Here is a 12801-nt window from a genome sequence, read left to right on the forward strand (position 1 = left end):
AGAAACGCGCCATTTTCGTATTCATTCCCCGTTCTCACGCGTGACAAGTAGCCCAAAAGTTGGTTTGATGTGCCTTACTTGGCCACCAGCTCCGGCTGGTTTCCGTTGCTGAGGATATCCAGCAGATCAGCGGAGGAAACGAAGTAGAATCTGTGAAACCACATCCAGAAGGCAACAGATAAATACATTTCCCACGCCGTCCTTACGCTGCAGTACCACCATTACAACGCCTCTAAACGCTTGCATTTGGAAAGCCTTCGAAAGAGCACTGCCTTTTTGTGGCAAGCGGTGACTGAGTCAAGACTAGGATTCCGTTATAATGCACCATGGCCCTTTTCAGCTCAAACCCTCACAATAAGGTGCATTCATTGTTAGCTTTATCTGCTTCCACTGAGCCTGAACCGTACGTCAGTTTTGCAGGCCCACCAAAGCTTCCACAAGATGCCTCTCTGGCACCTGCGTACCCTCTCCCACTTCTCCACTTGTACTCGAGCCGAATATTGAAGGGAGCTCGTCCGCGGTGTCATCCCAGCCCGCTCCCAGACTCGGCATATCACGTGGTCCTCACACCGGTATCCCCCCCCCCCTCTCCCCCGCCCTTGCAGGCCCTCCTGCGGGTGTGACCGTGTCCACCGACCTGGGGAAGGCGAGTCGCTTGGTCTCCAGGTACTCGGCCAGCGCCTTCTCGCAGAGCGTCAGCTGGCCCTGCAGCTCGTCCAGCCGCTCGTACAGGCCGTCCTGGTTGGTGGCGCCCACCACGTTGGACGTGACGTTGATGTCCGTCACCAGAACCTGCGACAGCGGACGGCGGCTCGTCACCGCTCCAGCACCGCGCAACACACTGGCAAACGCCACCAGAGAATTACGTCCGTAAAAGTGAGGCATGGCTCGTCTTGCGTCCCGTAGACCATTCCAGTACTGTCAACCAATACAAATATCCGAGACAGAGGAGCAATCGGTATGCAGCGGTACACTTTACATAACGCCCGTGCGGCGTGACCACTTGCAGACGGCGTGCTCAAATCCCCCCCCCCCCCCCATAACGCAGGCACTCGAGACAGCCCCTTGATGCGGAGGCGGGAGCACCGTATCATGACACAGAATGTTCTGCTTGAAAATGATGGTTCAGCAGCATCATACTGTGAACCACACGAGGCGCGGGCCGGCTTGCGGTGACCGGCTTACAAGTGATTGGAGTGCGTGGTGGGGCAGCCTGGTACCATTAGAAACATTTATTGGTCACATTATCGATTACATGTAATCTCAGAACTATTTCTGGGCCGTTTACTGACCCTCTATCGAACAAATAAAACAAAGGGGAGTTTGTCAGGTCCGTTTTTTACTGACACAGTACAGGCTAGGTCACTTGAGCTCCAGTGCACACATGCTTGGGTGGCGGCAGCACCGGCCGCTAAGCTGGGCCATTCAAAAGGCCGGACAGTACCACGATACCTTAAACTTGGCGTCGATCTCGTCGAACCGCTTCGAGTCTTCGGGCAGCTGCTGGCGGATGTCCTCCGAGCCGATGAAGATGCTCTCTAGATGGCTCCACGTCCGCTGAACCTCGAACCAGATGGTGATCACCTGTGGCCAGTAACCATGCCAGTCCGGTGGGAACGCACACACGGGACGTTGCCGAGCTCCAGACATACGCCGACACTCCGTGACGCTCAGTGTCGCATGGCCGCTGTGCAGTGGGACTGGTCTAGACCAGTTAATGACACTGGTTTAGACCAGTCAATGACATTGGTTTAGACCAGCCAATGACGCCGGCTTAGACCAGTCAATGACGCTGGTCTAGACCAGTCAATTACATTTGCCTAGGTCAGTCAATGCCACCGGTTTAGACCAGTCAATGGCGCTGGTCTAGACCAGTCAATGGCATTTGCCTAGGCCAGTCAATGGCATTTGCCTAGGCCAGTGAACGGCACTGGTCTAGACCAGTCAATGGCACTGGTTTAAACCAATGACATTGGTCTAAACCAGTCAATGACATTTGTCCAGACCAGTCAATGGCGCTGGTCTAGACCAGTCAATGACATCAGTACAGGCTAGTCAGCGCCTCACCTGGTCTGCCATGCTCAACTTCTTCTGCCAGGTCGACACCTCCTCCAAGAAGAAGCTGATGTACTTCGATGTCATCAGATTCTGCAGCTGGACCTGTTCACGAAAGCACATTTCTCACAACCTGAGTTTGAGTACTAAATTGTTGTCATGCCGACGGTGCACTGCCCGTCACAAAGACTGACGGCAGTCGAAAATCGAAAGTCATAAAATCTGTCGGTACATCAAATTGGCCAGCCCAGTGACAGTGCAAGGATCAGCACGACGCCCGGAGGAGGGGGGGGGGGGGGGCTAAAACAGCAGTAACGCAATTGTCCTGTCACCGATCCCAAAACAAGAATCCAGCGTGTGGGTGGCGCCTTTAAATCCTTCCAAGAGCCATTTGACTTCGTTCTCTGGATCTGGGTCAGTGGTGCCAGGGTCACTGACGAGGCCACCTGGTGTATTCCTTAACCGCCGACAGGCGACGGGCTCATATCACCACACTGCATCCCCTGAGGAACTCGCCTAGTTATCCTGCGGCCCCCGAGGGACTCACATGGTTACTCTGCGGCACTGAGGGACTCACCTGGTCACCCTCCGCCCCTGTGCAGCTCACCTGGTCACCCTGCGGCCCCTGTGCAGCTCGCCTGGTCACCCTCCGGCTCCTGTGCAGCTCACCTGCTCACCCTCCGCCCCTGTGCAGCTCACCTGCTCACCCTCCGCCCCTGTGCAGCTCACCTGCTCACCCTCCGCCCCTGTGCAGCTCACCTGCTCACCCTCCGCCCCTGTGCAGCTCACCTGGTCACCCTCCGGCCCCTGTGCAGTTCACCTGGTTACCCTGCGTCTCCCGTGCAGCTCACTTGGTTATCCTCGAGCGTCTCGATGAGCTCCTCGGAGGCGCGCAGCAGCTGCAGGCCAGTCCTGTCGTGCTTGTCGTGCTCGAACTCCATGGTGGTCCAGGTGGCGTCCAGCTCCTGACCGGGCCGTCACGCACGCACGTCACCACGAACACAGCGCAGCAGCAGCAGCACACCGCCCGCCGTTACCGTCACGGGCTATGAACGAGCTCTGGAGCTGGTGACGTGCGCGTGCTGAGCATAGCACGGCCGTGGGGAGGCTTGCCCCGTTGAGCGTGATTTCCTTCCCCACATGTGTGTTAAAGTTCGCAACGGGTCCCGTCATTCATCCAACGCAAACGTCAAGTCCAAACCGCCCGCGCCTCCTGTCGGCGCCGCGTTTTCACATGGCGTCACGTGTCGGTGTAATTCAAGGCTTTGAAACCACGTCAAGCTGCTGCTCTGGCACAACGCCGCGCATTTCGCTTGGGCACACAGCTCCATGGCTTCGACACTGGCGGGGAAGCGGTGCGGTGAAAACTGCGTCAACGCGACAGTTAAGGTGCGCCACCAATAACGAAGCAACATGATCGCCCACTCCGACCCAACCACGAGGGGTCACACGGGGCTGAACATCGATTTAATGTCATTGCACCCATCCCCGTCGTTCCGTGCACCGTCCCCTGCGAGAGCGGCATAATCGTACGCACCTTCAACACCTTCTCCATGGACATCTCCTTGACGGCCTTGTCGACGATGTTCTTGACCTCGTCCTCGAACTCGTGCAGGTTGAGCGCCAGCAGGTCGGCCAGGGTGGTGTTCTCGTCCATGACGAACTTCACCTGGTGTTCGGCGGGTGTCAGTGTCACAAGCGGGCGTCCGCGGCGGCGGCCGCGCGCGAGACGCCAGCACACCGGGGCAGGCGGAGGGGACCCCAGCGGGTTGTTGGACTCTACACGGACACGGCGGTGTTTAGTCTGGGTGGTCGTGCTGAGCATTTAGCGGTTCGACACAACGGGCACACAGTGGACTCACAGATTACGCTGAAGAGCAGTTTATACGGTACATCGGCACTTTTATCATATGTTCATGCCAACCATGTATGAAGAAGTTTTGACTATAACAGGTGCCATGCGCATGCCAAACTGTGTAACTTTCTATATACATATATGCGTACTTAAAATGTTTCAGCTCAAAACTTCAGAACTTCAAACAAAAAACTAAATTCGTCAAGGACTTTTAAAATGCTGATGCAGCGCTCTTTCAAGCGAACAGCAAACGAATGAAACCGGACCAATGTCAACGCTACAGCATGACCAAAACTAGATCAGGTGACCCGCAATATTGCGTGGATGCAGCTTGGGTGTTCCAAATATTGTTTTTATTGAATGCATTTCAAGTGACATTAGCTCCCCGTTATCATCCGCATGGTCATGTCCGCACCTCCGTCCAATCACGCTGGACAAAATCACTACGATTTTCATCGAGTAAGCATAAAAGTACACACAGACGAGGTACTACAAATGTTTTACGATCAAGCATAATATTATTTTATTGCCTAAATGCAGATGCGCTACATTCGTTTTACAAACTTGGAATCGCTTTCCATTAAGCTCAAACATCCCATGCCCAAAAAGCTTTCCGGCAATTAGCACACAACTTGGTAACAAACTCCAGGATGGGATAATCGAGCGTTCCATAGCCCGTCCTCGATGCATTTAGAACCCGTCTCTCGGTCTCGGCGGCAATAACGATTGGGCCGTGGTGATAGATAGCTGAGGACCGTGTTACGGGTTACTATTGACAGCGAGCGTAAAGGTTCACCCAGTCGAGTGCATGCATACCGTACAAGTCAGGTAAAAACGGTGCAGCCGAGGGTTGGTTTTGGCTTGGTTTGTTTTGGTTCCGAGCTCTTTCGGCCAGCATTCGCCCTTCTAGTGCTGTAGGATGGGGGACGGAAGAGAGAGTGATGGGCAGCACCGCAGCCATCATGGGAGACCTCCGCTCCGAGCCTTAGCCCGCACAAAGACCCCTCTTCGGGGCTTGTGCGGGCGCTGCGACAGGGATTCCGCCGGAGCGGTCCCTGGCCAGCTCACAGCCGACGGCCACAGGTCGGCCCGCAGAGGCGTGGTGTTGCGAGAGGAGTCGTCAGGAAGCGACGAGTGATGAGAGGCCACAGGTCGACCCGCAGAGGCGTGGTGTAGCGAGAGGAGTCGTGAGGAAGCGACGAGTGAGGAGAGGACATAGGTTGGTCCCCAGACGCGTGATATAGCGAGAGGAGTCGTGAGGAAGCGATCAGTGAGGAGAGACGGACACCGAGGCTCGATCACGTCCGTCCATGATCATCCCCGAGTCCAGAAGTTGACCATGCACAAGCCTAATCGATATCGGAAACAGTTCATGAGCTCAGCGCTGTTGACGATATGTAACGGTGGTCGAAGTCCCATCGACCGCACGCTGACCATGACCGTCGCGGTGACGTCAGCCGCCGCAGAAGCGTTCTGTACAGGGCGCCGCCGGGCGGGGCGCGGCGTCGGGTTCACCTGGTCCGGGAGGGCCCAAGCGAGGCGGCCGTCGGCGCGCCGGCGGCGGCGCCGGCCGCGGCACGCCACCTGTCGCAGCGGCCCGTCAGACGCATGCAGAAGCCGGCCGGCGGCGGAGCGCGCCGGCCGCCCGCCGGCCCACTTACGTCGTCGCCACCGGCCGCGAGGCGGCTGAGCGCTAGCGCCACCGACGAGAGGGCGGCCGTGTCCGGCGGCGGCGGCGGCGCGGCCTGCTCGGCGCGCCGGCCGCGCCGCGCCAGCGCCCGCAGACGCTGCGTCGCCGGCTGGCCCGACATGGTGCCGGAGTCGGCCGGGCCCGGCTGAGCGGGGCCGGAAGGCCGTCAGCACGGAGGCGGCGCCTGCAGCGTGTCGGCTGCCGCACAGCACGGCACGGCACGGCATGGCACGGCACGGCGTAGACGGACCAGGACCGGTCCGAGCTTGAGCACATCGTCGCAATGATCCGCTAGTTCAGTCGGGGTTTCAACATGTCGGTAATGACTGCTGACCCCACGTAACTTTGTCCTAGCATTTTCTGTCGATATTTGGGTGCAACCTCGAGCCTCGGTCCTTGACCTGACCCTTCCAGGATAAGACTGATGCGCCAACGCCAGTTGCAGATCGGATCCTGCCAGTGCAACGGGCGTCGAAGGGGGGGGGGGGGAGGGGAGCGAAACGGGCGGCGGCCGTGGCCCTCCAACTGAGCACCCTAACCGGCCTCCCCTCAGTCTCACCACCACGGAAGCTGCACTCAGTACGAAAACGGTCAGTTTAGCAGGCCTAAGGCACCATGAACACTATACTCGAACTGTGATCTCCCACTTAAGAATGACCTCCCCGGCATAAAGGGAGTCAAAACAGGTATATACCGTGACTCTAGTAAGCTGCTCACGGTCATTATCGTGGCGATTCGACGCACGGAAAGCCAGAACGATCATGGCAACAAAAAACAACAACATAGTTTCTGTGAATGTAACGTTAAGGGATTTGTTCCAGTGGATTGGGACCGAAGTATGCATTTCAGCGTACAGAAATAATCTAGTCGAGCAAATATGCGTCTGCTGACAGCCTTTCCATACCTAGGTCAATGGTTTGTGCGGTCAGCTGCTTCTCATCGTTATCATGTCATAAACGAAACGTGAATGCATACCGTGAAGCTGGTCGCTATTCAGATGCCCTAATTGTCTCCCGCCCCATTAAAACAACAGTGTAAAACAAAAGCACAGCCAAACTGCACACAGCACAAAGTGTGCACAAACAGCGCCAGGCCAGCACACCACACATGCGCCACGAGCGGTCCAAGCCCAAACCACAGCGCTCCCCGGACCGACGGCAGCCACATCAGCCCACCACGCCACCACCACACCGGCCGACAAGTACGCGGGAGGAGCAGGCAGCACAGATGCAGTGAGAGTCCGGTTACGTCGGCCTTACCAAAAACATGCGCCGCATGAAGTTACGTCGCTGTGGTACACAGTTCAAGGCATTATTGGTTATTCTTCGGCCCGTCGCCCGTGGCACGCATCCAGGAAGCATTAGTTACGCACATATATGCCCAGCGCGTGTCTACATACATGTCAAGCCCATGTGGGCTCATCTCCTCGCACTGCTGCATGCTTTCAGTGATACGCCATCCGACGTTCATTGCTATCATTTTGGGGTCCTGAACTTCGCGAAGTAACACATCTTTGGATCTGCGCTCACCGTCCAAACCAGAAAGGTCCGCATCTCAGTGATGGATAAACTCAGTGACAAAACGATAAGCTATTACACAGGTGCCCAACCCATCATCATTCCCCGTTAAGTGCTTCCTACCCAGCAATGTGGCCAACCACGCTAGCTGATCGAGACAATGCCTACTCTAAATGCGGAAGGGGCGATCAACAGCCGTCAGGGACGCAGCAACGTAACAGGAGGTGCTGCCCAGGCCAGTGAGCTGTACTGCACTGGACTGGTCCACAGGGGCAACCAATCATGGCGGGGGTCAACGTTTTCACTGACCATTAATTGGCACACGTTGTTGCAAACGGTGAAATGATGTAAAATCGTACTGCATTCAAAATTAAAGTATATATGCACGGTTAAGATGTCATTACCTAAAAGTGGCATTGGTCAGAATATAGAAATAACAGTTTGCCTACCTGGGCCCTCCATCTGAGGTTTAAACTTGGCGACAAATAGGGAGAGCCCGCGCCATTGTGGAACACGACGGCACACAAATCCAGTGGCAAACAGCCCACCGGGATGTCGTCCAACACCGCCCAAATTAGGTTGACCCCGCCGTTGCCACGGTGTGTCACAGTCGCCGTGGATGACCGGCCGGGCCTCGGCAACCGCCGTCCCCTCACCTTGGTGGCCACCATCAGCTGCTTCCAGTGCCGGGTGCGGATGGCCGGGTTCTGCAGCTCGGACACGGCCTTCAGCGACGTCAGCATGTTCTTCACCGTCGCCTCCAGCTGGGTGTACGTGTCCCACGCCCGCACCTCCTTGTCCATGCCTTTCGCGGAGTGGGCGGTTAGTGAAGGCCCCTGGCCGTGTCGGCGGGTGCTGATCGCCGCCGGTACGCCGCGCGGGGCGGCGCGCACCGGCGCAGGCCGGGCTCCTCTCTCCCTCCCTCCTCCCCCCCCCCCTCAGCCAGCAGAGCTTACCGCTGGCGGCACGGCGCAGGTCTGTCCGTGTTAACGGCGTGATCATGCTGGCCATGATGCGGCTTCACCGGCATACGTTCAGTGAATGCATAGTTTTTTAACTGGTCGGCGCACTGCGACATCTCGCAGACGCAACGCGTTTACAGCACACTTTCAAATGCATCTTTGACAGCCGCAACACGCGCTCGTGAACAAAAATGAAATGCACCACCAGTCGCTTTTGTGCACCTAAAGCAACGATCTAAGTACAAATGCCATCGGTCATTCGATTACATCAAATGGACCGAACGACGCCGCTTCAGTTCAGCAGCGCCCAGGAAACGAACATCCGCCAGACCGCTTACCGCACCCACCACAACCCCTCATGACCTATGTTAAACAGCCGCTCAGGTGGCAGCGAGGTGGCCTTATTTCCAGCGCTCCCACGCCAAGCAGATGAGCTAAGGTGACGAGACTGCATTCAGAATGCGTCAAATTACACTCCCGGGTGTAATTTGAATACACCAGCTTCGATGCGGATCATCAAGGATGCCTACCGCTTCTCACGCATACGCTGCGTCGCGACGCGCACCACACACGATGCATGCGACTCGCGCTGCATGAGATGCACACGACTCGCACCGCATACTCAATACTGTACGCCTATTTAGTGGGAAATATACCGAAACAAGCGATCACTACTTAGGCACGTTTGATATTTTGTGGATGCGAGTGACAGCAATAGACGGTTAGAGTTCTAGGGGAAGGTTCTAGGTTCTAGGGAGAGTTCTAGGCCTAGAGTTCTCTAGGTAAGTTTAAGGGGAAAAGGATCGACAGCTGACATTTTGCGTCATCCTGCCAGAACCCAACCTTTACCAGGAACCCGGTGACAACTAGCTGCGATTTAGCTCAGTTGTACCGCAGTCTCTGCTGTCTACAGGACGTTGCTAGTTATTTGCTGGCTGCTGTCTTTACGACGGGCTCACAGCTGGTGAAGTTATCTCTCTAGGATGACGTTAAGTCGGCGCCGGTCAGCGGCTCGGGAGCTCATGTTTTATTATTTTAAGCCTGACTACATCTGTCCGTACTATTATCATAAGCCTGACTACATCTGTCCGTACTATTATCTTACGCCTGACTACCTCTGTCCGTACTATTATCTTAAGTCTGACTACATCTGTTCGCAAGTAGCTTCCTTACCAAGACCTCCGCGCGTTTCGATTAAAGAATCGGCAAAGTCTGCAAAGCGTCGTTTTGATAAAGTTCCACAGCTCCACTAGAGCAACACGACGGGCTTCAGCATTGACACACACCCATATGTACACATTGTGAGGAGGCGAGTGCCACAAGCGTTCGGGTGGCGGTGGGGGCTCCAATGCAGGCAAACCAGCCCCGAGGCACTAAAACGGAGGCAGTGACCAAGTAGTGGCAGTGTGGGAGACAAGCCGATTGACCGTGTGGCATTCAGTGGAGTGATTTTGTACACTGCACAGTGTACCGCTTATGTATGTACAGACTGACGGCTGTTCGTGATCACTCGGGTCTATGGGGTCCGCATACGACCGCAGCTCAAAAGAACTCATACCGATCCCACGTGCTCCGAAACCACGGTGGAAGCAACTCTCCTCGCTGATTCATACCAACCCCCACCACAACCTATGTTACATCACACACACACACACACACACGCTCACCCCACCCTGCCAGCGATCTATACTTCAGTATACAATGCTCACTCATTCGTGCCGTCAAAGGTGCATGAGACAGGCCCGCGAGCTAAGCCAAATACTTCCGTGGTTCTCAAAAGTTGGCATTCCGCGTGCCTTTGTCAGACGGGGGCGATACGTACCCATCTCTGGATCGGCGAAAGCGAAGGCGAGAGCGTTATAGATTGCTTTGCGAACACCAGTAAAGGTTCAGAAGCGATAGTTCTCCTTTAGCGCATGCAGAGCTTCGTGAGAAAGGTCGCTTTACGAGATGTTTTAGAGGCGAAAACAAAACAGTGAATGAAAAGCATTACCTGACAGAAAACACATGGCTGCAGGAAAGTAGCGAGTAGTACGCGTCGAACAAACTGTATGTCAACTTACAGCATTTTCAAAACAAGTGAGAAGAGATGTCATGAGTGTGGTACCCAGCGAGTGTTACATACCTCTGACGTCCTTTGAGAACTTCTTGCACTCGATGTCCATGTTCTCAACGTTGATGTCCTTCCAAGGCGTCTTTTTCCAGTCATCGATACAGGCGAGGACAATGTTCACTTGATCCCACAGATGCTGTGAACGTACAGGGGTCGCCGCGGCTCTAACAACACTACAGTACGTTACTCTCACGCTATCAAACGAGGGGGCAAGACGTGCCTAGACAGTGACGTCATCACAGCTAACAGGGAGATGAACTGGGGTCACATCCATGTCAAAAGAAACTCTACGGAAGGAGCTGTCCGTATGTATCAGAGCACTGACTAGACACGCATTACTCATTATTCAATTGCACACACACTACGCACGGCTCGGCAAGCAGTTCTCCCCAGTTTTCAAGAAAAAATTGTCCGAATGGGATGGTGTTAAACACGGCAACTGAATGCCACGTTGTCTTTCATTACACTTCAGCACATATCCAGAATGCCGAACATCCCACCACGACCCCGGCCTGGCCCGCCTGACACTGGGCCGGCTCCTCTCCAGGCGCATATGCGCGGCGAAGACAACATCGGCGCAGTACCTTGGCGAGCCGGACTTCCTTGCGGCACATCTTGAGCTGCTTGAAGTCGGGCATCTGGACCTCGAACAGGGCGGCAGACGCGGTGATCTTGGCGAGCTCCGCCTCCATGGCGTTGATCACCAGGTGCGTGTTGTCCAGAATCTCGTACGGGGTCGTGCAGTCGTAGCTGCGGCGCCAAGCACAGCCAGTTCCCACCCACGCACGAGCGACGCTTGGCAAGCAATCACATGCACTGCTTGTCGCTACGGTATGACAACGTGCGCTCTCTGAGGCCCGAACTCTGGAAAGCACGCACTGCTTGTCGCTGCAGTATGACAACGCGCGCTCTCTGAGGCCCGAACTTTGGAAAGCACGCACTGCTTGTCGCTGCAGTATGACAACGCATGCTCTTTGAGGCCCAAACTCTGGAAAGCACGCACTGACTGTCGCTACAGTACGACAACGTACGCTCTCTGAGGCCCAAACTCTGGAAAGTAGGCACGCGAGCCGAACTGAACGGACGCACCACCGAAAATACCGGACAATCCAGCGCATTGCGCGACAATTCACGGCACATGAAGGAGCTGTACCTCTCCGACGCCTCAGCACCAGCTGACTGTGGTTATGTCAGCGAGCCACCGTCACGGCGAACACGAGGGACCCCGCGCGCACCGCGTCCGTGCCCCGTCCACCACCGCGCGTCGATGGCGTTGTGCCCCCGCTCACGCGCATGCGTGCGCCAACACCCGAGCACCGACATGCCAGCCAGCTCATTAAGCGCCCACCATTTCACTGCCGTAAGCAAACCTGAATGGCGGATGGCGACGGCCGGGGACCTAGGCGTCACACCGAACTCCGTCACCCACGAGCGTCGTCCCCACCCCAGTGACGCGCCGGCGGCGCCCGGGGACGCGTCGCGCCGGCTGACCTGAACACGAGCAGCTTGCGGAACGTCTCGCGGTAGTCGTGCTGCTTCAGCTCGAAGTTGGAGATGCTTCGACGCACGTTGGCCACCTCGTTGGCCTGCAGCGGCGCCACCTGCTGCTTGGCCTGGATGCTCAGCTTCACCGTGTTCTTCCACTTCTCCGGCAGCTCCTGACGCGTGAGACGGCCGGGCCGTGTTACACCGGGGCTGACATCATCGCCGCAGAGACAGTCTCACCCTACAGTTATAGGCAGGGGGCATGGAACGGTATAGTAAAGGGGAGGGGGAGGGGCGGGGGGGGGGGGGGCAGAAGGCATGGAGCCGATGAAGCTTTGCGGGTACACTATCGTTCAGCTTCGGCGATTTTCTTGCCAAAACACCGGACGCCGAGCCTCCTATACGAAACAATATCTGGACTGAATGACACCCTTGGACCTCCACGGCCACAAACCGCCCAATAGTTCTAAGGGGAGCTTTGCAAAAGAGGAACCTTGAGCACCCATGCTCTTTTATCGTGGGCTTTAACGTGCCATGGTGGAAAACGATATGGTGGTGGGGATGAGTCGCCATCCGGGACCCCCAGATCATCGGTCGGACCGCCGGCGTCCAGTCCTGGTGGCGTCCTCGCCATGGAAACTTCCGCGACCTGAGCGTAGGTCCCACAGCCAAACTTCCGCTTAGTTCCACGTGCTCTCGGAATCGACTCCGGAGTTCAGTGAATTTCAATTAAGAAGCGCCTTCGCTTCCTCACGGTCTGATTCACGCAAAATGGTCCCGATGCTCACGCGCCCTTAAACGCCAAACCACGGCATGGTCATCATTCACGCCAAACGGCGCCTCGTTGCCGTAAGTCTGAGTATATGCGCTCTGTGTCAGCATGAATATCGCTTCCGCTGAGGCGGAATGCAGCATAAGTCCGCAGACAGCAGCGCTTCGCAGGCTAGATATCGCTTCGCAATCTCCATGCCATGGCATCCCTCAAACAACGAACTGGATCGAAAACACATATAAACAAAAAGCTCGTTTTCTTTGCCACCTGGCGAGGGAAATGGACTCGGCTCTTATCGTGAAATGGAACGGTGCCATCATACTGAAACGCAATGAAAGAAGAGCCGGGCCGA

General features: G+C 56.1%; 1 protein-coding gene across 1 annotated transcript in view; it reads right to left on the reverse strand.

Moving 5' to 3' along the window:
* Positions 1-12801, reverse strand: part of LOC119095308 (dynein beta chain, ciliary) — a 91004-nt gene that overhangs the window by 50409 nt on the left and 27794 nt on the right. The window contains exons 26-35 of the mRNA XM_037218158.1: positions 11684-11850; positions 10777-10942; positions 10205-10328; positions 7774-7922; positions 3593-3724; positions 2907-3020; positions 2068-2160; positions 1453-1584; positions 638-792; positions 79-150 (exon numbers count right to left, since the gene is read on the reverse strand). Coding sequence (XP_037074053.1) covers positions 79-150; positions 638-792; positions 1453-1584; positions 2068-2160; positions 2907-3020; positions 3593-3724; positions 7774-7922; positions 10205-10328; positions 10777-10942; positions 11684-11850 — 1304 coding nt within the window. The remainder of the gene's footprint in view (positions 1-78; positions 151-637; positions 793-1452; positions 1585-2067; positions 2161-2906; positions 3021-3592; positions 3725-7773; positions 7923-10204; positions 10329-10776; positions 10943-11683; positions 11851-12801) is intronic.

The sequence above is a fragment of the Pollicipes pollicipes genome, unplaced genomic scaffold (assembly GCF_011947565.3).
Source record: "Pollicipes pollicipes isolate AB1234 unplaced genomic scaffold, Ppol_2.1 Scaffold_4219;HRSCAF=4965_pilon_pilon_pilon, whole genome shotgun sequence".
Lineage (NCBI taxonomy): Eukaryota > Metazoa > Arthropoda > Thecostraca > Pollicipedomorpha > Pollicipedidae > Pollicipes > Pollicipes pollicipes.